The 26103-nt window shown below is 42.9% G+C and overlaps 1 protein-coding gene across 1 annotated transcript in view; it reads left to right on the top strand.

Annotated features, from left to right (window-relative positions):
* The window catches only part of TFAM (transcription factor A, mitochondrial), a 65217-nt gene extending 39362 nt beyond the window's left edge, over positions 1 to 25855 (top strand). Inside the window, exons 4-7 of the mRNA XM_078775815.1 lie at positions 17594 to 17743; positions 18020 to 18115; positions 21319 to 21375; positions 24992 to 25855. Coding sequence (XP_078631941.1) covers positions 17594 to 17743; positions 18020 to 18115; positions 21319 to 21375; positions 24992 to 25219 — 531 coding nt within the window. The 3' untranslated portion in view covers positions 25220 to 25855. The remainder of the gene's footprint in view (positions 1 to 17593; positions 17744 to 18019; positions 18116 to 21318; positions 21376 to 24991) is intronic.
* The last annotated feature ends 248 nt before the right edge of the window (positions 25856 to 26103 follow it).

Below are 26103 nucleotides of genomic sequence, written 5' to 3'. Positions count from 1 at the left end.
GTACGCCGTATCCCTGCGTGTCGTAAGAGGCGACTAAGAGGGTTGGCGTCAGGATGGGCATCCGGCCATAAAAACATTGCCTCAAAAAGAGAACCATGACAATTACAACTACATGGGGGCTAGGGTGCATCAAACGCCCCTATGTCAAGAAAACAATCTGTCCCCAATTTTATTTTGTTCCAGTCATAAAATAAAGTTCCTATGCAAAATTTGGTGAGGTTTTGATATCATCTTCTGGGTCCACCTCAGCAAATTAGATTTTGAGTCGGTAGTATCAGAGTCAGAAATTTGACACGCAGCTGTTTTGAAGTCCATAAATAAAAATGAAAGGATTGACCGATTGCTACATACAATAGCTCTTTGGAAAGGTATTATTGTGCCCTGTAGCAATATATAATCATCATAGAGATAGGGATATAATTCACTTATACACAAATAGTCAAAATCATGATTTTATTGGTATAATCATATGTATTATAGATACCAGAATGATATAATTTTTATTACAGTAGAATCATATATACACAATCTTAGCATTTATCATCTTAATACGAGTACATCTGACTGTGGATGAACATGAAAATAGAAACAAAACAAAGATACTGTAGTTTTCATGGATATTTCTGACAGTTTAGTCTTGAGCTGCTCGCTTTCGAAGATTCGGTTTCTCCTTGCGGTTGTGCTCAACAACTTGTAGCACATTTTGGTAGTGGTCTTCACTTCTGGCTGCTGAAAGGAAGTCAGAGCTAAGCTTAACTCCCCTTTCTGCAGAGTCATTCACCACATTCAAGGCTTCAACATTAGTCCATGATGTCTGGTAGGCTGCAGAGTTAGTCCATTCTTGAACATCGGTAACTAGAAATGCCCAGTCAAGCTTCAGATGATGAAATAGGTACCATGAATCTGGTCCAACAAAATCAGCCAGAGTGGTCTTCTCAGTCAAGTCATCAGGAAATCTGGGCTTTCCAAACCCAGTACCAAACCGTCCTTGTGGGTTGGTTACTGGAAAATCTGGCTGAACCTCCAGAAGTCTGTCTGCCAGAGCACGGCGATGGTCACGAGGAACAACTGAGCTGAAGAGGGCAAGTGGAACCATCTCTTCTGTGAGGTACCAGAGATGTCGTTTGAAGGCTTTCAGGGCACTTCTTGAGGTTCCAGCATTGACAGCTTCATACTGTTTCAGTTTGGAGATGAGCTGCAGGTCATTCCATGGGGCATCGGTGACAGAGGTACATGTCATCCACCAGGAGCTGTATACTAGAGTGACAAACGTGACAAATTCTCTGATCTTTGGCACTTGTTTTTCTGTGGTAATTGTACCTGCTGGAAGATCAGCGATTTGTTTTTCGAAGAGACATAATTTGATTGAGTAGAGGAGCTTCGCCATCCATCTGGCTTTATGCAGTGCACCAGGACGCTTGAAGGTTATTTGATGTTCAGCTACTTCACCATCAAGGAATACAGTACACAGATCAACAAATTCCAAATAATCATCACGTCTTAGAGATTGCTCGGTGTGACAGAGTCTGAGAACATTATTTTGCCAGTCACTTGTCAAACTTGTCACTTTGTCATTTTGTCAAAGTCACTTTGCCAGCCATCTGAAAGAAAAGGTAGTATTAGTAACAATAATGTCATTTCATAATTATGTACAACAAATAAATCAATTATCCAATTTTATTAGAGTATAGCCTAATAATTGTTTTAATCATCTTGTCTAGTTAAAAGATCTCTGTAAAGACAAGATGACTACAACATTCAGGATATTCTTTAATTTATATATTATATTTTAAAAATACTCTTCATTTAGCTTTATATCCATATTTTGAAAAAAATCATTATTTTGACTATTTGTATATAAATGAATTATATCCCTATCCCTATGATGATGATATATTGCTACAGAGCACAATAATACCTTTACAAAGAGTTATTATATGTAGCAATCAGTCAATCCTTTCATTTTTATTTATGGGCCTCAAAACAGCTGCGTGTCAAATTTCCAACTCTGATACCACCGACTCAAAATATGAAATGGTGAGGTGGACCCAGAAGATGATGTCCAAACCTTACCAAATTTTGCATAGCAACTTTATTTTATGATTGGAACAAAATAAAATTTGGGACAGATCAATCCAACATCTTTTTAAAAATAGTTGGGCGTTTGATGCACCCTAATGGGGGCAGGGTACAGCCCGAAGTGGATATCGGTTTCTGAGGTTTGGGACATGGAATGTAGGGACAATGACAGGGAGATCAGGAGAAGTGGTGGAAGTATTGGTCAGAAGAAGAGTGGACATATGTTGTGTGCAAGAGACGAGATGGAAGGGAAGTGGTGTGAATGGTGAAGGGTAGGCAGGGACAGAAATACAAGTTTGTGTGGCAAGGGTGCCTGGAGGGCGTGAATGGTGTTGGTGTCCTGTTTTCTGAGGAGTTTGTAGACAGTGTGGTGAGTGTGACTAGAGTGAGTGATAGGTTGATGATGGTGAAAATGATGATTGGAAAGCTCTTGGTGAACGTCATCTCGGGATATGCTCCGCAGGTTGGTCGAAGCGATGAAGAGAAGGACAAGTTCTGGTGTGCTATAGAGAAGCTGATGGAAAAAGTGAAAGATGGGGAAGTTGTTGTGGTAGGAGGAGACCTAAATGGACATGTGGGAAGGAGTATGGATGGTTTTGACGGAGTTCATGGGGGTTACGGATATGGTGTCAGAAATGGAGAAGGTGAAAGGATTTTGGAGTTTGCTGATGGAGCTGATTTGTTGATTTGTAATACTCAGTTCCAGAAAGAGGATAATAAGCTTGTTACATACACGTCAGGTGGGTCGACGACAACCGTTGACGACCTGATGGTGCGTAGGCGAGATAGGGGGCACCTCCGGGACACAAAGGTGATCCCGGAGGAGGAGGCTGTTTCACAACACCACTTGGTTGTCTGCGACGTAAGGGTGAAAGGTGCGAGGAGAGCTCGGCGGGTGAAGTACCAACCGAGAATGAAGGTGTGGAGGTTGAAAGAGGTGACAGTAAGGGAGGCATTAAAAGAGAGGCTGAGTAGGGTCGAGGATGATGTGGTTGAGCTTGAAAGTGGTTGGATGTCAATGAAAGCTAGTCTGTTGGGAGCCGTTGGTGAGGTATGTGGATGGACAAAAGGACCACCGAGGCACTCGGAAACATGGTGGTGGGATGATGAAGTTGGAAAGAGGATTGACGAGAAGAGGCAGAAGTTCAAGGAGTTGGCAGAAGGCGAAGGGTATGGGAGCAGAAACAGCAGAGCATGAAAGTTATAAGGCAGCCAGGAAGGCTGCAAAGAAAGAGGTAGCAAAGGCGCAGGAGGCATATAGGAAAATGTTCGGAGAACGCTTGGATTCGGAAGAGGGTCAGAAAGCAGTATTCAGGATTGCAAAGCAGATAGCGAAAGAGAGGTGTGATGTGATGGGGGTGAGTTGCTTGAAGGATGAAGTGGGACAAATCGTTGTCGAACCAGATGGAATTAAAGGAAGATGGAAAAGATATATGGAAATGCTGTTGAATACAGAGAATGAATGGGATGGCAACATAGAGAGTAACCCAGTTTTAGGACTGGCAGAGAAGATAACTGAGAAGGAAGTTGAGGAAGCGATAAAAGCAATGAAGGGTAGAAAAGCGGGAGGGCCGACTGGAGTTGTGGGAGATATGTTGAAGGCAGCAGGAAGTTGGGTGTGAAGAGAATGACAGAGATCTGTAATCTGGTGGTGAAAGAAGGCCGCATTCCAGTGGATTGGGAACTGCGTACCCTTGTCCCTCTATACAAGGGGAAAGGTGACCCTCTGGAGTGTGGCTCGTACCGAGCGATAAAGTTATTGGAGCATGGAATGAAGGTATTGGAAAGGGTGTTGGAGAGGAGGATAAGGAAGAAAGTGAAGATCGACGAAATGCAGTTTGGATTCATGCCAGGAAGAGGAACGGCAGACGCACTTTTCATTGTGAGGCAGTTGCAGGAGAAGTACATGGAGAAGAGGAAGAAGTTGTTTCTTGGGTTTGTTGATCTGGAGAAAGCATTCGATCGGGTTCCACGCAAAGTATTGACATGGGCATTGAGGAAGTTAGGAGTGGAGGAATGGTTGATCAGAGTAGTGATGGCAATGTACAAAAGAGCGCGCACAGCTGTAAGGACGAAGGACGGGAACAGTGGTGAGTTTGAGGTGAAGGTGGGAGTGCATCAGGGGTCGGTACTAAGTCCATTACTATTTGTAGCTGTGATGGAGGTGCTGGCTCAGAACGTAAAGGAGGGTTTACCGTGGGAGTTGTTGTATGCAGATGATCTGGTGTTGATTGCGGAAAGTATGGATGGACTGAAGGAAAAGATGAACACGTGGAAGGAATGTATGGAGACAAAAGGTCTGAAGGTGAATATCGGAAAGACGAAGGTGATGGCAAGTGGTAAAGCATGTGGTGAGGTGGAAAGAACTGGGAGGTGGCCCTGTGCTGTGTGTAGGAAGGGTGTCGGAGTGAACTCCATTCAGTGTACAATGTGCGCTGAGTGGGTTCATCAAAAATGTAGTGGTCTGAGAGGGTCTTTAACCAGTGTGGCAGCTATATTCAAATGTAAGGTGTGCACAGAGGGAGCTGCAGATGGAGGAAATGTTGAGTTGGATCTTGGAGATGGCGTGAAGCTGGAAGGTGTGAAAACATTTTGCTACCTCGGAGACATGCTGAATGGAGAAGGTGGATCAGACTCGGCAACGGTTGCTCGAGTGAGATGTGCATGGAAGAAGTTTCGGGAATTGAGTGGCGTGCTGATGATGAGGGGAGTGTCGTTGAAGCTGAAGGGAAAGGTGTATGCTGCATGTGTGAGAAGTGTTATGATTTATGGGAGCGAGACATGATATGGGGAATGAACGTAGAGCAGCAACGAAGGTTGGAAAGGGTGGAAATGCGAATGGTTCGACGGATGTGCGGAGTATCGTTGAGAGAGAGGAAGACAAATGATGAATTGTGAAAGATGATGGGAATAGAGCCTGTGATTGATGCTGTGAAGAGGAACAGGTTGAGATGGTTTGGTCAATGGTTGAGGAAGGATGAAAGTGACTGGTTGAGAAGAGTGATGGAAATGAATGTAGAAGGAAGTAGAAGACGGGGAAGACCGAGAAAGACTTGGCTAAAGATGGTGGAAGAAGAAATGCGGGCAAGGGGGTTAACAAGGAGAGATGCAGAAAATAGGGCAAAATGGAGAAGATTGTCATGGGGACCGCAAGACTAACCCCCGCTCTAGCAGGGAAAATGGCCTTTAAAATGCATGTTGTTGTATTCAGTATACTGAATATGTCCGTGAGGTAAGCCACATCATGCTCAATCGCATTCACTTTCTCCGATAGCTCCGTATCAATTTCCAACAGAAACTCGACCACTGTTGAGAAGAGGGCATGGAAACGGGTCAAACAAGCGCCTTTGGACAACCATCAAACTTCAGTATGCAACAGGAGCCGCTCGAATGCCTCATCGTTCTCCTGGCAAAGCTGACGAAACAGCTGATCATGCAGAGACGACGCCTTGATTTTATTCACTGCTTTGATTACTGTTTGGAGTGATGTATGAAGTCTGGTGCTGAGAGCTTTTGCTACAAGATGCTGGCGGTGCACGACACAGTGAATAGCGAACACAGACGGTACCTGGTTCTTCAGAAGCGCAATAATACCACGCTGGTGGCCAGCCATTGCTGGTGCCTCGTCCATCGCGCAAGCGAGAATGTTCTCCATCGGTATGTTCTTATCAGTAAAGTACTTCTCCAACGTTTGGAAGATGGAAGAACCTTTCGTATCGGTTTGGAGAGAGCGGGCAAACAACATTTCTTCCACCATTTCCTGATCACGGATGAAGTGAACGTAGCAGAGTAACAGAGCTTCACTGTCATGCAAAGTGGACTCATCCAGCTGGATGGCGAAGTGTGTGCTTCTCAGCTCACTACACAGCTTATCTTCTACATCTGATGACATTTCATCAATCCGCCTGGCCACGGAATCATTGCTGAGCACAATCGACTAGAGAACTGGATTCGGATCCTGGCCCATAACGGTTTTTATCACTTCCCCAACAGCTGGTTTGATCAACTATTCGCCGATTGAATACGGTTTTCCAGATCTGGCGATGAGCAACGACAGCTTATACGACGCTTCCAGTCCTTTATCCACGAGCTTTTGGCTGGCTTTGAACATCGTCGTTGCCGTGGATCGCTTCTCAAATTTCTCTTTCAGCGATTGGAAATAGCTGACCTCTGCGTGAGCCTTATCACTGTGCTTTTTACTCAGGTGCTCGCTCAGTCGAGATGGTTTCATTGCTTCATTGGACAGCGTGATACCACACAACAAACACATCGGTAACTGTTTATTCGTCGGAGATGGAATGAATCCATACTTGATGTATTCAACGGAATACTGACGACACTTTTTCTTTGAGGCCGACATCTTGAAGCCGACCGGACGTGAAGCTTTTTTGAATAACGAAATCAACACGCCAAAATGTCGAAAGACTAACACCAGCGCTAACACTGACTGTTCATACCTTGCCCAATGTCTGTGCTGGCAAGGCCAGGCTGTAAAGTTGAACCAGGCACGTTGAATAGTCCAGCACGAATAGAGTGTATTATATCCCGCATAAAAAGATTCTTGTGAAGGAGCTGCGCTCCAACGCGAGTCGAAAGAATTGACGCGACCAAAGACGGAATTCGTCCGAGTTGCTTTATTGAAACAAAACAGCTCAGGTATTCTGACAAGCCCGTTTATCGGGCAGCAATATATATACACATTTATGCCGGGGCGTTTGCCCGGGAAAACCGAGACCGGGCATGCCCGGGTGTCAAGGGCGAGTCCTGGAAAGGCGAGTCTGGACATGCCCGGGCGTCCTGGACGTGGCCTGGCAAGTCGAGGCTGGGCGTGCCCGAGCGCTCTGGGCGAGCCCTGGAAAGGCGAGAGCGGGCATGCCCGGACGCTCTGGGCGAGCCCTGGAAAGGCGAGTCTGGACATGCCCGGGCGTCCTGGACGCGGCCTGGCAAGTCGAGGCTGGGCGAGCCCTGGAAAGGCGAGAGCGGGCATGCCCGGGAAAGACGAGACCGGGCGTGCCCGGGAGGTTTGGGCGTGCCTGGGAACAGCGAGTCCGGGCATGCCCAGGAGAGGTGCGTCTGGGCCCGTCCGGCCGAGCCCGGCATGGCGATCGCGCCCTGGCCGCGTCCTGGCAGGTGCAAGGCGGTTGTGTTCATTCAGCGGGAACCGCTACACTTGCAAGCCGATTGGTTGAAATGGCACCACGTGACAAAAAATAGTGTTGTACTATTGGCCGCATTGGTGGCTAATAGTATTTCGCTGGTGTCATACACTATCATGTTTGTTGCGTAAGCATGTATGGATAAGAAAATACCTACACAACATCAGCGAATATACAACAGGCATTTTAAAGGCCATTTTCCCTGCAAGAGCGGGGGTTAGCCTTGCGGTCCCCATGACAATCTTCTCCATTTTGCCCTATTTTCTGCATTTCCCCTTGTTAACCCCCTTGCCCGCATTTCTTCTTCCACCATCTTTAGCCAAGTCTTTCTCGGTCTTCCCCGTCCTCTACGTCCTTCCACATTCATTTCCATCACTCTTCTCAACCAGTCACTTTCATCCTTCCTCAACACTTGACCAAACCATCTCAAACTGTTTCTCTTCACAGCATCCATCACAGGCTCTATTCCCATCATCTTTCGCAATTCAGCATTTGGCTTCCTCTCTCTCAACGATACTCCACACATCCACCGAGCCATTCGCATTTCCACCCTTTCCAGCCTTCTTTGCTGCTCTACGTTCATTACCCACGTCTTGCTCCCATAAATCATAACACTTCTCACACATGCAGCATACACCTTTCCCTTCAGCTTCAACGACACTCCCTTCCTTGTCAGCACGCCACTCAGTTCCCGAAACTTCTTTCTTGCACATCTCACTCGAGCAACCGTTGCCGAGTCTGATCCACCTTCTCCATTCAGCATGTCTCCTAGGTAACAAAATGCTTTCACACCTTCCAGCTTCACGCCGTCTCCAAGATCCAACTCAACATTTCCTCCATCTGCAGCTCCCTCTGTGCACACCTATTGAATGTAGCTGCCACACTGGTTAATGACACTCTCAAACCACTACATTTTTGATGAACCCACTCAGCGCACATTGTACATTGAATTGAGTTCACTCTGACACCCTTCCTGCACATAGCACATGGCCACTTCCCAGTTCTTTCCACCTCACCACATGCTTTACCACTTGCCATCACCTTTGTTTTTCCGATATTCACCTTCAGACCTTTCGTCTCCATACATTCCTTCCACTTGTTCATCTTCTCCTTCAGTCCATCCATACTTTCTGCAATCAACACCAGATCATCTGCATACAACAACTCCCACGGTAAACCCTCCTTTACGTTCCGAGCCAGCACCTCCATCACAGCTACAAATAGTAGTGGACTTAGTACTGTTGACTAATTTCTTTGTTCTACTAAATGACTACACAAACTTCCAAGAAACTCGTTTAACAAAACAGTGTTTTATTGACTTTTGAGAGTTTTGCTGTATTAATAAACGTACTAATTAGATATTAATGACGTTGTTCTGCCGGTCGTAGCTGTAGCTCCTTCTGTAGGTCTTTGTTGAACCTCGTTCAGTAGTTGACCAGTCTCCAGTTGGTTGATCAGGTCAACTGGTCTTCAGTTGTTCACTCCTCTTCAGTCACTCTCCCAGTCCACTCCCCCAGTCCACTCTTCTCTTGGTTATATAGGAACAAACTCCTTCATCCAAAAGCCTTATTTGGCTCCTTTGGCCAGCTTTCTATGTTGAGAGACTGAGAGCACTACATTATTTCTGTTCAAGAGGTCAATTCCTATGACCTGTTTGAGGGAGAATTTGCCCAGCATTTGGGTTTGTCAAAGATGAGAAAAGCTATTTCTATCAATAGCACACTTCTGTTCTGACTCCATAAATGGAACAGAGTCTATTTGGAACTGCACACATGCTGTCTTTAATTCTATTGCTCTAGTCCCATGCTCTTGGCTCATTTGTAAAGTAAAACATATTTCACTTTACACAAGATCACATTGAGATATATTCTAGCAATATTGTCAATAAGAATATTTATTCCACAACAGTCCCCGGTTTTTCTCTTTTATGTTTATATTAACCATTAATCTAAACATTACCACATTAAATATTCAAACCACTAATCTGGTAATTCAATTTCCTAAGGCATACACCATCATTCTGGAAGAATTTTGATCACAATACATTTCCTTGTTCATTGACTCTTTCTATGTTGATAATTCAATTCAACTCATTTGCATAAAGATCACAAAACATTTCACCTTTACCAAAACGCAATAATTTCAGTTCATCATTAAATAATAAAGCATCTGCAACATTTGGCAAGATGTTTGCCTTTAATCAAATATTGACTTTCTTTGTTTGAAAAAAGGGGCGGATCACTTGTGTTTGAAATTCCAGCATGAAACATTTTTTCTTCTGATGTCTTCATAACACCTACACTATTTGCATAGGATTTTCTGCTGTTGTGATAGCTGGGCAGAGTCATAGACTGACCCTGCTCTCCATGCGGCATCCTTGCCACTCTTGCTGTGAGCCATAGTAGATTTGAACAAGGCCTCCATCCAGTTGTAGTCGACTTGCCTCCTCACTCATCGTGAGCATGGAGCAAGTGTTGATGTGATGTTGATTTGCCAGCAAGATGTGGAGCAGGGATGCCGGATGCATCCGCAATGATGATGTTGGGACCATGGTACTCAATTGTCCATGGTCCATACCAGGAGCAGCAGAATCGTGCACAGCTGTTGTGAAGGAAAAGGCGCAGCCGTTCGCTTGCAGCTCCATGCTGGCTCCCTGGAAGTTGGTGAAGTAATGACACACGTCACCGTATCCCGTAGACGTTGCAGGTAAAATGTCGTCGTCCTGCAATTGCTGATGTGATGAATGTTCGAGGTATTCGAACAAAAGTAAGTGATCGCCCTTTTTCATATGTTGCAGTGTGATCCAGACAAATGGTCACATAATTTTCCCTTGGTGAAGGTAAACATCCATCTTACAAAGGAGTATTTCTTCATCATTCTTTGAGAAAGAGGGTGTATGCCAGGATTAACTTCATTTTCACAAATTTTCCTTTCTCAAACTTCTTCCCAGATGTCGTTATCACTCCATTTGGGATGTGGTCTTGTCTTTCCTTTACTTAGCCACATTTATATCTGCTCTCCACACAGATTGAATCAGATGGGGTACATTGTAACATGAAATCACTATATTTATAACAACTTCTTTTATAACAACTTTATAACAACAAAATCAAAAATTAAACTCATGCAGGTATTGTAACACAACTTCAAAGAAAATAAATGCATTAATAATGAGTATATATGATTGAAATCACAAACAGGAATATCTAATTTCCAACCAGCAAACTATGCATAATGTATTATTAGCATAGTCCTCCCCGCTTTTTGTTTTTCTTTAACAGTGTAACTTGTGGTGATATGAGTTCATCGATCTTGTAAAACGGACATAGTTCACAACATTTTGTTATGCCCTTATTTTAACTCTACTGTATTCATTTGCAAGATCACTTGATTCAATCGTTGAATCTCAGTATTCATGTCGCCATAGAAGTCTTCCTCTTGTGGTTCCACATTAATTTCCTCATTTGTTGCTTTGTTTATTTCCTCTTTTGTGGCTGCTTGCACTATCATAGTGTTGTTTGTTATCTTATTCAAACCCACCGTCACTAAGGTTTTCAAGCAAGCCACTACTAAAACTATTGCCAATATAACCAGTAATCCAATAAACAAATATTGGAGTATCTCAGCTGCTACTCCTCGTATATGTTCATACCTATAACATAATTATATGTCAATGACATTCAACATTATATACCAAACTAACAAACTTCTTAAAATGTGACTAAAGAAAAATCCCTTAATATGTAACATAAATCTGATTATGTGCCTTATCCTGATGCCCCTATCTCCCGGGGTCCATATTTGTTTCTATTCTTATCAACTTCCTATGATCTGTGAATTCGTTCCAAAATACCACAACCATAGGTTTTAACAAAGCTCTACCAAACTATTTCCAATGTGAACTCAAAATGCCAGTGCAACAATGATTTGAAGAATTAACTTCAAGGGGTCAATAAATTCATTCTAGAACCAGATCTAATTTTCCCATCCAATAGTTTGCCTTGACACATGTCATATTATAACACTTTAATAAACCTTCAGAAATGTTTCCCATCGCAACAACTTCCCTTTTACAAATAGCCATGTGTAAATTACTTATTTAACTACAATTTCCTCTCAATTTATTTGGCCTAAATGGCCGCAAAAGTGGCTGCCAACATGCAGTACCTTTTTTTTACCAAGTAAGTGCTCGTCCACATAAGACCTCTTCCAAAATGTTGTTTGTAAAAACAAATCTGGGATTTCTAATTACATGGATGCACACTCTCAGGACATTGCAGGCTGCTGCTAACAATCCATTACGATAAAATAATTCCTTTACCCACAATCAAATAATTAACACAAATTGAGGATATTATCCCTATCACATTCATTTATAGATTCATTATGTTGGATCTAGTTCTCTCTTTTCCCACTGCTATAAGGAAGAACAGTAGCTCTTATAAGTCTTTGTAATATCTCATTAAATTTACCCAGCATTGAAGAATTTATTTACTATCCATTTCCCTTCTGTTTACCAGTAACTTTGTTTAAACTCTATAACTTAATTTGATAAATCCCATGTGTACAGCTACCACTTATTGAAACCCCTACTTTTGTAGAAAATATCCAAATAAGTGGTTGTATGCTCCCTTAAAAGTTGCTCATCCATTTCATGCAACTAGTGAATACTACTGACACCAGTATGCCAATATAGGTGTGGCAGATTAACAAAATACGTTGCAGGTACATGTAACATCGTGTTCTGAGTGTAAAAAAACATAACAGCGCGTTCATGTCTGCCCCTTGGTTTTAAGATTCACAATGCATTTCCTTTTAAAACTCACTATAGTTGAATTCAGCAAGATTGTTTTTACTATGTTCCATATCATCTATGCCTAAGACACATCCATACATACAGCACAATTTATATGCTGATAAAGGTCAAGTTTATATATGTAAAAATCCATGAGCAGGGTACTCTGGAAAGTCAGTGTAAGACCTCTTCCCAATTTGGCTAATTTTGTACCCACTCATCTTTTTTATTTTTTTATGAAGCTCCTATCCATAAATAGCTGTTATTCTCATATAAATTCTATCAAAAATGGAATCCCAAAATTACTCACAATTTTACTATTAATTAATGGCTGCTCATAACCTAGCACATCAAATCTGTATATTCCATCGCCCTTGACAAAAGAGATAATGTTCATAATCAAATTATATTCCTATTTTATTTTACGAATTTTCTGGATATTCTTGTAAGATTGACACACAAAACAAAAACACAACATTGACACACAAACATACACAAACCCAAGCATTATGTATATTTGTTTGCATTGGAACCATCATTAACAGATCAAGATGGGTGTCAATTTCATTTCAATTTCGTAAAATGTATCCTTTAATGTTAGAAACGCTAATACACAAATAGACAAAAAGTTTATTTTTAGAAAACCCCTATAATGTCACATTGAAATTACACTTTTTTGGTCCCACAATAATTTATCCAAATTTGACAACACATCCATTTAGCATGTCAGTCGACCACTGACCTATCAGCATGCAAAATAATAGTCCAAAATGCCCACCTGCTGATCATGTGATGCTTGTCACTTGGTTTCCAAAAAATTTTGCAAAGCAATGTTCCACACTTTGGTAATTGTTTTGTTGTAAAAAAATTGTTTTGCCCAAAATACTCCCTAAAACGACATTTATAATTGGCAAATATGAGGCTTCCAGAATGAACTCTAATTCTGGATCTTTTAATTCATGTTCCAAAAAAAATCCAATTTTGGCATTTGATCAATTAATTATTAATTTGCTAATAAGCAAAAAGTAAAATCAATTCTTGCTCCGAAAATTTTTCAGACACAAGAAGCATCAACAGTTATTCATGTTGGTCTGATGATTTAATCTGTTGAGGCCTGTCGTCATTTGGGATCTGCAGCAATGAAGGCCTAATCGTTATCTGAGGTACCGGTAAGCACTGGTACCCTTGATCTTGGTTCGTCCTATGAACTAGTCTTCCTATTTGAATATGGACAACGTCGTTTCCAGTGTCCAATATTTCCACAATTAAAACATCGATTTCTGTCATTGGCTGGTCTGTCCACCTGTTCACTTGTTTCGCTGGGCTGCATCTCCAGATCCCTGAGTTGCCACCGCAACCTCTGGTTATCTCCTGAAACACGAAAAAATTCTCTGTACCGTCCTTTTTGGGGAGACAAATGGGAATCAGATGGGACAACTGTCACTTTTATGCCTATTTTGGAGGGCAGTTGTGCATTTATCTCCTCCAATGTATCCTTCATCGTTTTTATTTTAAGTTCTAGGTCCAATATACGTCCTTGCTGTGCCCTTTTCCTGGATTCAACATCCCAATAATGGAAGGCCAGCCAGTCTACTTTGACCTTCTGTCTCCTCCTGGCTTTCAATTCTTCTCTGAGTGTTTCCAATATGTTCCTGTCAAAAGTGCCATCCCGTGGGAATTCCCTTTCTCGTCCTTTAGTCCATTCATGCCAGGATTCCACATCTTTAAGTGATTCTGCACCATATTTCTGATACATGGAGTTGATACAAGTACCTCTTTGACTCAAGTCTAATTGACCTTGTTTATTCTTGCAGAGTCCACTTCCCATCTTTTCTGTGTGTGAGTAACACTCTATACTCACTCAATGTACCAAATAACTACTAGGACTACACAACGGACTACACCTATACCCACTATCAACTGTGTGTACTGCAAAAATCTCTGAAGTTTGTTCCACCTTATTCAGAGTAGCGTTGAATACGTTGTTTTCTAGCTTATCCCTATAAGCTCCACTCTGTGGTCTCCCAGGATCTCCACCGGATCGAAGTATCTCTCCACCTTTTCAATCGATGACTTCAGGTGATTTCCAGAGAGTCTCCCTGTCCTGTGGCTTTTCCACACCCCAATCTCACTGATCGGTGTTGCAGATGAGTGTGGATCAGTAAGTCCTGTTGAGGGGGGATCAAACAAAAATAACCACATATAATATAACGATATAACTATAGACTCACGACCTTGCTCAATTTCCAAGGTTGTCTTCACATTGATGTTTCACAAATATCTCAACGCTTCTTTCTTGAGACCGCACTTTTTATTCATCCATCAATTGACTTGATTAAATTAAATTTAAATTAAATCAGATCAGATTAAATCAATCAGATCAGAATCAATCAGATCAAAATCAATCAGATCAAAATCAGAATCAATTCAATTATGCAATTTCAATCAATTTATCAATATTAATCAATAAAATTCTAATAATAATATATAATAAAATATCATAAATGATAATATCAAAATTCACATTTATCAGTCTGATACTGAATTGAAACCAATGTCTGATACTGAACTATGATATGGGATCATTACTCTATACCTAAACCTTTTTCCAATGTTGCCAAAACAGTTCCGTCCACTGACGGGGAAATATGATCATCGGTCGTCACCTTTTGACCCATATCTGCCGTCAATTTGCCGTCAATATCATATCTGCCGTCAAATGACCCATATCTGACCCCTGATGCACTCCCACCTTCACCTGAAACTCACCACTGTTCCCGTCCTTCGTCCTTACAGCTGTGCGCGCTCTTTTGTACATTGCCATCACTACTCTGATCAACCATTCCTCCACTCCTAACTTCCTCAATGCCCATGTCACTACTTCACGTGGGACCCTATCGAATGCTTTCTCCAGATCAACAAACCCAAGAAACAATTTCTTCCTCTTCTCCATGTACTTCTCCTGCAACTGCCTCACAATAAAAAGTGCGTCTGTCGTTCCTCTTCCTGGCATAAATCCAAACTGCATTTCGTCAATCTTCACTTTCTTCCTTATCCTCCTCTCCAACACCCTTTCCAATACCTTCATTCCATGCTCCAATAACTTTATCGCTCGATACGAGCCACAGTCCAGAGGGTCACCTTTCCCCTTGTATAGAGGGACGAGGGTACTCAGTTCCCAATCCACTGGAATGCGGCCTTCTTTCACCACCAGATTGCAGATCTCTATCATTCTCTTCACACCCCAATTTCCCGCTGCCTTCAACATATCTCCCACAACTCCCATCGGCCCTCCCGCTTTTCTACTCTTCATTGCTTTAATCACTTCCTCAACTTCCTTCTCGGTTATCTTCTCTGCCAGTCCTAAAACTGTGTTACTCTCTATGTTGCCATCCCATTCATTCTCTGCAATATGTGATCATAAAAACCATGCGAAGGGGGAAAGAATGTGGTCGTTGATTGGATGGCCAATTTGCCGAATGGCGCCAGGTAACCTGTTCAGACTGCAGGAAGCCCAATGAGCGCTCCAAATCGCCGCTGCTCCTCTAAATCGCCAGTGCCCCCCAAATCATTGCCAGCACCCCCCTACCGCCCGTGGACTCTCGAGCGCCCCCCTGAAAGTTCCCAGCGCCCACTGGGGGGCGGTAGGGACCACTTTGAGAACCTATCGTGTAAATGATGATGATGATTAAGAGTAGTAGAGGATTGTGACCGCTGATGACTGGTAATACTGTGCTCAATGTCTCTATAGAGGTCATGGTACTGTGCGTCACATGTCTCTGGTTCCGTCGTCATGTCTTATGAACAATAACAATACATTAAAGTTTCTTAGTTTGACCTTTGATCTTCATTTTGACCTTGACATTGACCCCGTATCCAAAAAATAACTCCAGAAATGGACTCCCCGTACTCTGAAACCCCTAGAAAGAGGTATTACACGACCCTCTAGGTCATCGAGATCAAAAGTTGAAAATTGGCCAACATCCAAGATAGTGGCGGCCGCCATCTTGAATTCTGAGAAATGCTGAACGTTGCACAAGTAGCAACCAAGCTAATTTGACTCATCTAACTATATAGAACACATTTCCGTGAAAAAAGTTTGCAGTAGTTAACATTGCAGGGTCTCATAAAGGACATATAAGGGCGGCAACTAGACTACAGGATATCTCAATGTTTTGGATGGGTTCGGACAAAATTTGATGGATAGGTTGGGTGTGAGAAAAGAAAAGAAAGACCGTTATGTCGATTTTGTCGTTATGTCGTTATGTTCGTTATTCGATTTTGATGAAAATCCAAATTCGGATCCGGATACGATAATTTTTAATTTCTTTAAGCGAATCTTCACCATTGAGAGATGGTGGCAAAACCTCAAATATATAGCACGATATCTCAAAAAGTTGTGGATGACTTGTGACAAAACTGGGTGGATGAGTTGGTTAGGCAACGAGAACAAGCTGATTAGATTTTGGTTCAGGTCCGAATCCAGATCCGGCCTATGAGTGGGATACAAAACATAAACTGTTCATCCTGGTGGAGATATGCTCTCTACTGAGGCCCGTTATTGTTTTTGTTTGCTTTTATAGTCATCACACAGGTGCAAGATTGCTGGATGAATTGAATTTGTGGCGTGAGGTATGGCGAGAGACGCTGTGCGTGGCATGGTGTTGGCACGACAAAGTGGGGGTTTTGGGGGAAAGGAGCGATGGAGAACAGTAGGGAAGCTTGACATAAAAGCGGGGGGAGGGTATGACAGAGTGGGGGATGAGGGAGGTGCGATAGGGTGGGGAAAGGGGAGCTGAGACAAAGGGGTGAGGCGCGACGGAGCAGGGAGGGTGAGATGAAGGGATGAGCTGCGGGGAGGAGGAGCGAGGCAGAGTGGAGGGGAAAGGCAAAACAAGGCAGGGGAGAGATGCGTGGAACACGGACGGCACATAACGCATGGCATGTGATGAGGATGTTGACAAGGCACGGAAAGACTTAATAATAATAAGACTTAAGAATATGAAGTAGATGGTATTCATAGAATACTAACCCCACACAGTTTTTAGAAGGACTTCATGCGAGCCAACTCTTCTGTTTTTTTGTTTGTTTGTTTGTTTTTGCGGGGTTTTTTTCCTTTGATCCAATATGGCTGCCAGACTACACGACCTATGATGTCAAATTTACATTCTCCAACATAATTGTTGCATAGATCACACTCAATAAATTTCAAACTGATCGGATTGAGCGTTGTACTTCTCGAATTATGACATCATAATGAAGGTACTGGTGATGTCATATTTAACAACACTTATTCCCCATGCAGAGTTCTTTACAATGAGCCACATTTCAGTTTTTCTCCATGAAGCGGTTTCGGAGATATAGATGTCCAAAGTTTTTCGTTTACAAGCCGATTAGATTTTGGTTCAGGTCCGAATCCAGATCCAGCCTATCAGTGGGATACAAAACATAAACTGTTCAGCCTGGTGGAGGCATCCATTATACTGAGCGCCGTTCTAGTTTATACTTATAAAAATTTTTTAAAAGGCGAATGACATGAACATGGATGCATTTATGTTCACAGCCATATTTGAAACGAGCCCATCAGGACTTTACGACGTTCAAGGAACAGAAGCAGCGTTTCCTGTCATCCCTATCTCCGGAGGAAAAGAGTGAATTGCAAAGTTTGAGCGATGCCAAGTTGGCAAAAAATTTGTCACGCCAACGTAAGGCGGTGAGTCAGGATGTGTACTCATTTCACATGTTGAAATAAAAGGTATCTATCGATTTAACTTTCATAACTTTCAATATCCTCTGCAGATTCATGCAGCATTTTTGGTTATTCTGAGGCAACAATTTAGTTTGCCAGTGTAGATAATTGCAAGCCAAGTCTTTGTGTTACTCTGTGGGTCACAGTTGCATCTTGGTATTTGTCTTACAAGGCGTTATGTGACGTCACAAGGAATAACAGAACGTAAGTAGGATTTTTTTTATGTGCTGGCATGTGCAGGAACGTGCTGCCCTTGGAGTGCCGAAACGATTTCGAAATCCTTACATTTTCTTCTTCTCTGAGAATTATGAGAATGCTCAGGGTGTCCTACCACAAGTAAGTGACCAACTAGGATATGTTGAGGTTTTATAAGTGTTGTGGACCGCAGACTCTTTGACTAAATGTGAGTGTGAGAAATGCTTTGAAATACAGGTAGGGGACAAAAAAAATGGAAACTCCAACAGAATGTCACTTTTGTAGGGTCTTGGGACACCACGTACATCCAGGAACTGCTCGGGTCTGGAACTGTTAACTGCATGACTGGCACCATTCTTCCAGAAGGAAGTCTTCCAATTCACATCGGTTTGATTGAGACAGAAACTGCTGTTTTAGAAGCCTCCCCAACCACCCCACAAATATTCTATGGGATTGGGTGCGGAAATTGGGAGGGCCATGGATGATGGGTAATTAAGTCCTTGTGCTCCTCAAACCACCCTGTGACAACCCATTCCCTGTGGGCTGGAGCAATGTCATTGTCACTCCTCCCAGCAGGGAAGAAATGCTGCATCATGGGATGCAGATGATGACTCAGGTAACAGTACAGTGGCGTAGCACGCTGCATCAACCCTGCCTTCTTATGGAACCAGTGGACCCAAGCCATGCCAAAACAACGCTTCCCACACCATTGTGGAACTCCCAGAACCTTTTACTGTTGAAACCAGGTACTCAGGGCTGTCATCACACGTCCATTTGAAGTGAAGATGGTGAAGGATGACTCATCAGACCTTCCTCCACTGCTCAACAGTCCATTGCCCTTGCATCATTGGACCCATAAAGGAGAGTTGCCAGGTGTTATGAGTGGGTTGTGCATAGCAACCTGGCTGTGGTATTCCATCCTGAGAAGTTCCCTTCTGACTGTTTTCAACGATACAGGATGCTCAAAACCCACATTGAACTTCGCACACAATTTGTCTGCCATTGCTCTCCTGTTTCGCCTTGCAGTCCAGACTGATGCCCGTGCATCACGCATGTTGAGTATGTGCTTCCACCCACTGTTGCACTTTCATGACGTTTTTCCTCGTTTTTCCCAGGTTCACATGAATCTCGAGATAGTTCCTCTTGACATGCGAGCAATTTCCGCAGCCTTTGCTGGCGAAGCGCCTGCCGTACAACACAACAACAACAACAACATGCATTTTAAGGCCATTTTCCCTGCTAGAGCGGGGGTTAGCCTTGCGGTCCCCATGACAATCTTCTCCATTTGCCATATTTTCTGCATCTCCCCTTGTTAACCCCCTTGCCCACATTTCTTCTTCCACCATCTTTAGCCAAGTCTTTCTCGGTCTTCCCCGTCCTCTACTTCCTTCTACATTCATTTCCATCACTCTTCTCAACCAGTCACTTTCATCCTTCCTCAACACATGACCAAACCATCTCAACCTGATTTATGGGATTTATGGTTTCTCTTCACAGCATCAATCACAGGCTCTATTCCCATAATCTTTCGCAATTCATCATTTGTCTTCCTCTCTCTCAACGATACTCCGCACATCCACCAAACCATTTGCATTTCCACCCTTTCCAGCCTTCGTTGCTGCTCTACGTTCATTACCCATGTCTCGCTCCCATCAATCATAACACTTCTCACACATGCAGCATACACCTTTCCCTTCAGCTTCAACGACACTCCCCTCCTCATCAGCACGCCACTCAGGTCCCGAAACTTCTTCCATGCACATCTAACTCTAGCAACCGTTGCCGAGTCTGATCCACCTTCTCCATTCAGCATGTCTCCGAGGTAGCAAAATGTTTTCACACCTTCCAGCTTCACGCCGTCTCCAAGATCCAACTCAACATTTCCTCCATCTGCAGCTCCCTCTGTGCACACCTTACACTTGAATGTAGCTGCCACACTGGTTAATGACCCTCTCAGACCATGACATTTTTGATGAACCCACTCAGCGCACATTGTACATTGAATTGAGTTCACTCCGACACCCTTCCTGCACACAGCACACGGCCACTTCCCAGTTCTTTCCACCTCACTGCATGCTTTACCACTTGCCATCACCTTCGTCTTTCCGATGCCTGCCGTACACACACCAACAATTAATCATACCCGTTAGAATTTGATGTCTCCGCTTGTGACCTTATTGGCTCTTGATAACCGACAAGCTACAGGCCGCTTATATATATATATATATATATATATATATATATATATATATATATATACACGATGAGTGGACTGCCGGGAAGAGATTTCCATATTCCACGTGCCGGTCATGTACATGTGGTGGACCCATACTTTAAATTATCTCTTTTCAATCCCTGGAAGAAAAAAAAAATCGATATACAGTGCATAGTTATCTGTGAGCAGGATATCCCAAACCGTTATGGACATGTTTGGACGGAACTTGGTCGACAGGTTGGATGTGTGACAAGGACGAATTGATTCGATTTTGGCGAAGATCCGGATACTAGAATTTTCAATGAAGATCTGGATTTGGATCTGGATATTATAATTTTCCAAGTGATTCTTCACCATTGAGAGATAGGGCCAAAAACTATATTTTACATAATATCTCAAAGTAATGGATTGATTTGGATGAAACTTTGTGGACAGGTTGGGTGTGTGAAAGGGACCAATTGATTCGATTTTGGTGAAAATTCCTGTCTGGATTCGATAGATATATATATATATTTTTTTTTTTGCTGAATGATTCTTATCCATTGAGAGATGGGGCCAATAACGACATACAGGGTGAAACAGAAAGGACTAGATATTTTTATATACCAAACTAGATAGGTTATTGTTTACTCTTTCTCATAACGGATTAATTCGTCAGTTAAAGCTGTAAAATAAATTGGAGCTAATTGCTACATTTACGTGGTAATATTGTTGTTTAATGTAAGCCCTCTCCCTCCCACACATCTCCCTGCTCTTAAATGTTGTGTGCTCTCAAGTGTTTGTGTGCTTCCCATTCTCTTGTCTTCCGCTCCCTCTTTTTATATATTTTGTTTGTCTGGTTGATTTGTTTGTGAAGTAAATGTCAGCTCTTTCACGAGCCTCGATTCAGTATACAAAAAATGTAATTGCTCTTGGATAAATATTTAACTTACGTTTAATGAAATGTTTTTTGTAGTGAATTGTCAGATATATTAACGTTTATATGTGTACACAATCAATGGACAAACCTTGTACTCGTTTAGAAAAATACATGGATATGCACAGGCCTAATAGTAATATTGCCTGAGTTGATCTTGTTGTTTGGGTGCTGTGATGAAATAGTTCGAATGTCACTGTTTTTTGTGCACAGAATAAGGCACTCCATCTGGCTTCGGAGTGGAAGCGGCTCACTACGATGGAAAGACAGGTAATGTTGCCGGTTATATCGCCTTTTCTCTCTTTTTGCTCTTGTCTTCTATTTGCCATTGTCAGTTTAAAACATGCTTGCAAAGTAAACTCGAGCGAAGTCGGTGGCACACTATCGCAAATGCCCATGCTTCCCATTGAAAGCAAAGTTGAAAGATGGCAAAAAGTTCCACCAAGAATGACCCAATATCAAATTGTGAGTTAAAAATAATCGGTTTTGGCCCCTGTGACCTCAAGTCCCCCATCCCCTGGGCCCCAGGGCCTGGGGCATGAACCAGAGGTCAAATCCAAAACATCGTTGTGCCTGTAATGTGTTCCTATGTGCATGTGTCTTTGGGCCTCGGTGTATACGCTCCTGGATGCACGTGCCTCTGTGCACCGATGCACGCTCGAGTGCCTGTGTGAATTTTGTTTGTGCCCGTAATTGCATTTTTTGGTATTTGACCATTTGACCCCACCCCGGGATCTCAGGGGGCAGGGCCAAAATGATGCTGCTCTCACACCTTCTTGCCATGTGGTGTTCATAACCACCATGTTTTGTGAATTTCTGCACAACCATTTAGGGGGAGATAGCATGATGGACAGAGAGACAGACGGAGTTTATTACAATAGGATTTGTTGATGGAAACTAGATTTGTCGCCCACTTCCCTGCATTGCATGACGTCTTATAATTTATTTCTTTTCAAAAAGTGTGGGATATCATTTCAAACTGCACAGGTTTCACTCACATCAGCTCAAAAAAAAGATATATAAAGCAATCCAAACGAGATTCCAAACTTCAAATCACTTGTTACCTTGGATATTGGTCGTGCAACAAGTAAACAATATTGGGTGTCATCTGACATAACTTTGAGCTATATTATTAAAAGCCTGGGCCACAAGGAACATACAATTTTATATTAAAAAAAAAAAAACACCTTTAGAGGCCATTTTTCCCCGCAAGCGGGGGTTGGCCTTTTTCGGGAACCATGGTTGTTGTTGTTTTTCGGTCCCCTTTTTGAAGCAATGTTTTACGGCCGGATGCCCTTCCTGACGCCAACCCTTTTTGCCGCCTTTAACGACAAGCAGGGAATTACCAGTGAACTGGTACTCAATTTGCCGACCTCGGAAGGATGACAGGCTGAGTCAAATTTTATATGAACCAATGAAATCATTTAACAATATCCCAGTTATTTATTTTTTTATTTTTTTATTTTTTTTGTATACAGAATCGAGGCTCGTGAAAGAGCTAACATTTATTTCACAAACAAATCAAACAGACAAACAAAATATATAAAAAGAGGGAGTGGAAGACAAGATGGGGAGAGAAGGGGAAGCACACAAACACAACATTTGAGAGCAGGGAGATGTGTGGGAGGGAGAGGGCTTGGGGGGAGGAGGCGTGGGAAGGCGGTGTGGGGGGGTTGGGGGGGTGGGAGGGAGAAGTATAAAATACAAGGATACCAAGGACTTCCAGGACAGAAGTTGGTATTTCAAAAAAGTGGATTTGGGGTGAAATTAGTGGGGGTAGAAAAGATCAAGGTTTTGGATGGGGGAAGATAAGAGATGGTGGTGAACAGCTGTTTTAAAGACCTGGAGGGTGGAGTGGGATTGAAGAGAGTGAGGGAGTTTGTTCCAGAGGTGGGAGAAAAGAGGAATGAAGGAGTGAAAGTGAGCAGAGAGTCTTGATTTTGGCAGTTTAACCATAAGAGGGTTGCAGGCAGATCTTGTGCGACCTGTAGGAATATTTGGGGGACAGAGCCCAGAGAGAGCTGGGGGGGCAAGGCCAGAGAGGAGTCGGTAGAAGACGGAAAGACCACCAACCTGCCTGCGGTGAGTGAGTGAAAGGCCCTTGGAGTTAGGTTCATCGCGGGAGATTCCAATGATTCTGAACGCTTTGGTTTCAACAGCGTGAAGACGAGCTAGGTGTGAGGCAGGAGCACCAGCCTAGAGGGGAGGGTAGTATTCCATTGAGCTGCGGGATGAAAGCCTTGTATGTGGTGAGGAGCTCAGGTGTGCCAAGGAAGGACTTCGCATGACGGAGGATGCCCAGTCGGCGACTGGCTTTGGAGGCCAGATTTGAAATGTGGTTTTTCCAGGAAAGATAATGCCAGATAGTGAGACCCAAAAGCTTGAGTGACAGAACTTCTTGGAGAGGATTATTCAGAAAGTGGATGAGAGGGTTGTCCAGTCGGTCTTTTCGGAGAGACATTGTAAGAGTGTGAGATTTGTCAGGATTGAAAGACATCTTCCAATTGTTTGTCCAGTCTGTGATTTTGTCCACGTCTGCAGAGAGTGAGGAGGCTGCAGACTGCCGATCTGAGGGATGAGGAATGGAGCGACAGAGAGTAGAGTCATCAGCAAAGAGATAGAGAGGATTTTCAAGAGAGTCAGAGAGATCATTGATGAAGACCAGAAAAAGCACAGGGCCCAGAACACTGCCTTGGGGAACTCCAGACTGAACAGGAAGAGGAGATGAGAGAAACCCATTCAGGGCCACACGTTGACTACGACTAGAGAGGAAGTCCGCCAGCCATGCGTGGAGATTTCCATGGATACCAAAGGAGGAGAGTTTGGTGAGCAGGGCGGGGTGCCAGACCGTATCGAAGGCACATGATATGTCAAGGGAGACAGCTCTAATTTCCTGTTTGGCATTGAGGACCTCCATCCATTGCTGAGAAAGCAGAAGCAGCATGTCCAGAGTAGAGTGACCAGGTCTGAAACCAAATTGATGATCAGAGATCAAGCCATTGGAGAAGAGGATAGATTTCATTTCAAGAAATAAACACACCGTCTTTCCTCAAAGAAGGTTTATAGTAAATTTTAAAATTCCAAATTACAGGAAATCTGCCCACAAACAAATACGCTCATCACAGAACATGCTCATAAACAATGCCTGAAAGTGCTCCAGTAATGTAAGCCTGTAGATTGGTGAGCAAATTTTTGCAGGGGAAAATATGCTGTGTTGATAAAATATTATCGACTGCATGGATTTATTGCACGAAGAAATATGACAGCATTGCATACAACAACAATAACAATAACAATAACCCAGCCAGTATGCAATGTATGCAATGCACAGCCAGTTCGTGAAAGACTGGCCAAAAATGCATGTTCCTGTGTGCGTGCATGTGCTTGTGCCCGTTTCTGCAGGCGGGCCTCTGCGCTCGCCTATGTGCATGCGTCTGTGCTTGTGCCTTTGTGCGTGTATTTTTTTGCCTGTGTGCTTACGCACCTGAATGCATGTGCCTCTTTACCTCTGTGCACCGATGCATACTTGCGCGCTTATGTACCAGTGTATTTTGCTTTTTTCTCGTGCACACACCTGGTTTCCCCCCCCCCCCCCCTCATATAAACAATGCAGCATGCTCCTGAAGTATTTTTTTTGGTTTTTTTGTTGTGTAAAATCATGGTTATTTTTTTGCTTCAGCCACTAGTACAGCGTTAGTTTCTCCATAAGTCAATTGCATTTAAGCTGAATATATATATATATTTTTTGTTCTTACAAAAACTTGTTCATCTAAAGCCACGTGTTTTCTTTAATCATTTGTTTCTTAATCCCCGTACCCTTTTGTACTTCCTTCCCCCTTTCCCTCTTTTCTCACACATAAAATCATTGCTGACCCACAATTTTCAGAAGTACCAAAAGTTAGCAGAAAAGGACTTTACAAGATACCAGAAAGAACGAAGTGCATGGGAGGAACAGATGCTTGCTGAGGGACACCAAGCCATTCTGAAAACTCAACGAGATAAGAAAATCACAAGAACTTTCACTCAAACTGGCAAAACAACAAGAAAAACAATATCAACTGGTCAGGAAAAGGGTAAGAGCTCAGTGAAAGATCAGATGGCTAAAGAAGAGTAGAAAAGGCCTGGACATCATGCCAATCAGAAAAAAAAGGAGTCAAGGGGGCTCTTCCATGCCCTTTGCAATACAAGAATGTTTATTCCAAAATAGTGAAAGTTTGCTTGTTTGCCTTGTAGCCGACACTTAAGTTCTTCCTCCCCATGGCTTTATTATTTTTGCTTTGTTTGCTTTGTGTTTATTATATTATCATATTGTTTCCTTCTTGTCAGTTAAACCAGCTGTTATCGTTTTGTTTTTGTCACAATAAATGAACAAACCATTGATGTCGCTGCCTTTCTGGTCTGTTCATGTGTCATCTGCTAATGGAGTACTCTGTGATGGAGTGCTCCCCGACTGCTCCACAATGGAGCACACTGCAAACGAAGTACTCCGTAATGGAGTGCTCTCTCGGCTGCCCCCACAATGGAGCACTCTGTTAATTGTGGAGTAATCCAACATGGTGTGTGCGGGAGAGTACTCCACTCATTGTACTCCACTCATTGTGGAGTGCCCTATTATGAGGCGTTCGGGAGAGTGCTCCATTGATTTTTGGCCTGTCCGAGGTTGTAGGCCTGTCCGAGCCTCTTTACTGCCTGTTCTGTTCATTCATTTTCCTACCCTTCCCTTGTCCATCAATAAAGTCCATCAACCATTGGCTGCCTTGTTTCAGTGGCTTGTGGTGCAGAAGTTTGTGATTTAATAAAATTGTTCTTCTCTTCAGCTTCTTTACATTATATTGCATATATTCAGTTCAGAAAGCTTGTTGGCATAACGGTTAAGGTGGCTGACTTGAGATCTTAGGGTTTGAGTTTGAGCTCCGGCCATGCTGTTAAATAAAACGAGGTGGGTTGAGGTGGCCTGTCATCCTTCCGAGGTCGACAATATGAGAATCAGCTTATTGG

Source organism: Myxine glutinosa, chromosome 4 (assembly GCF_964187855.1).
Source record: "Myxine glutinosa chromosome 4, kmMyxGlut1.1, whole genome shotgun sequence".
NCBI classification, from domain to species: Eukaryota; Metazoa; Chordata; class Myxini; order Myxiniformes; family Myxinidae; genus Myxine; species Myxine glutinosa.
Note: the sequence above shows the minus strand (reverse complement) of the source record. Positions and strands in the feature narration are given on the sequence as shown.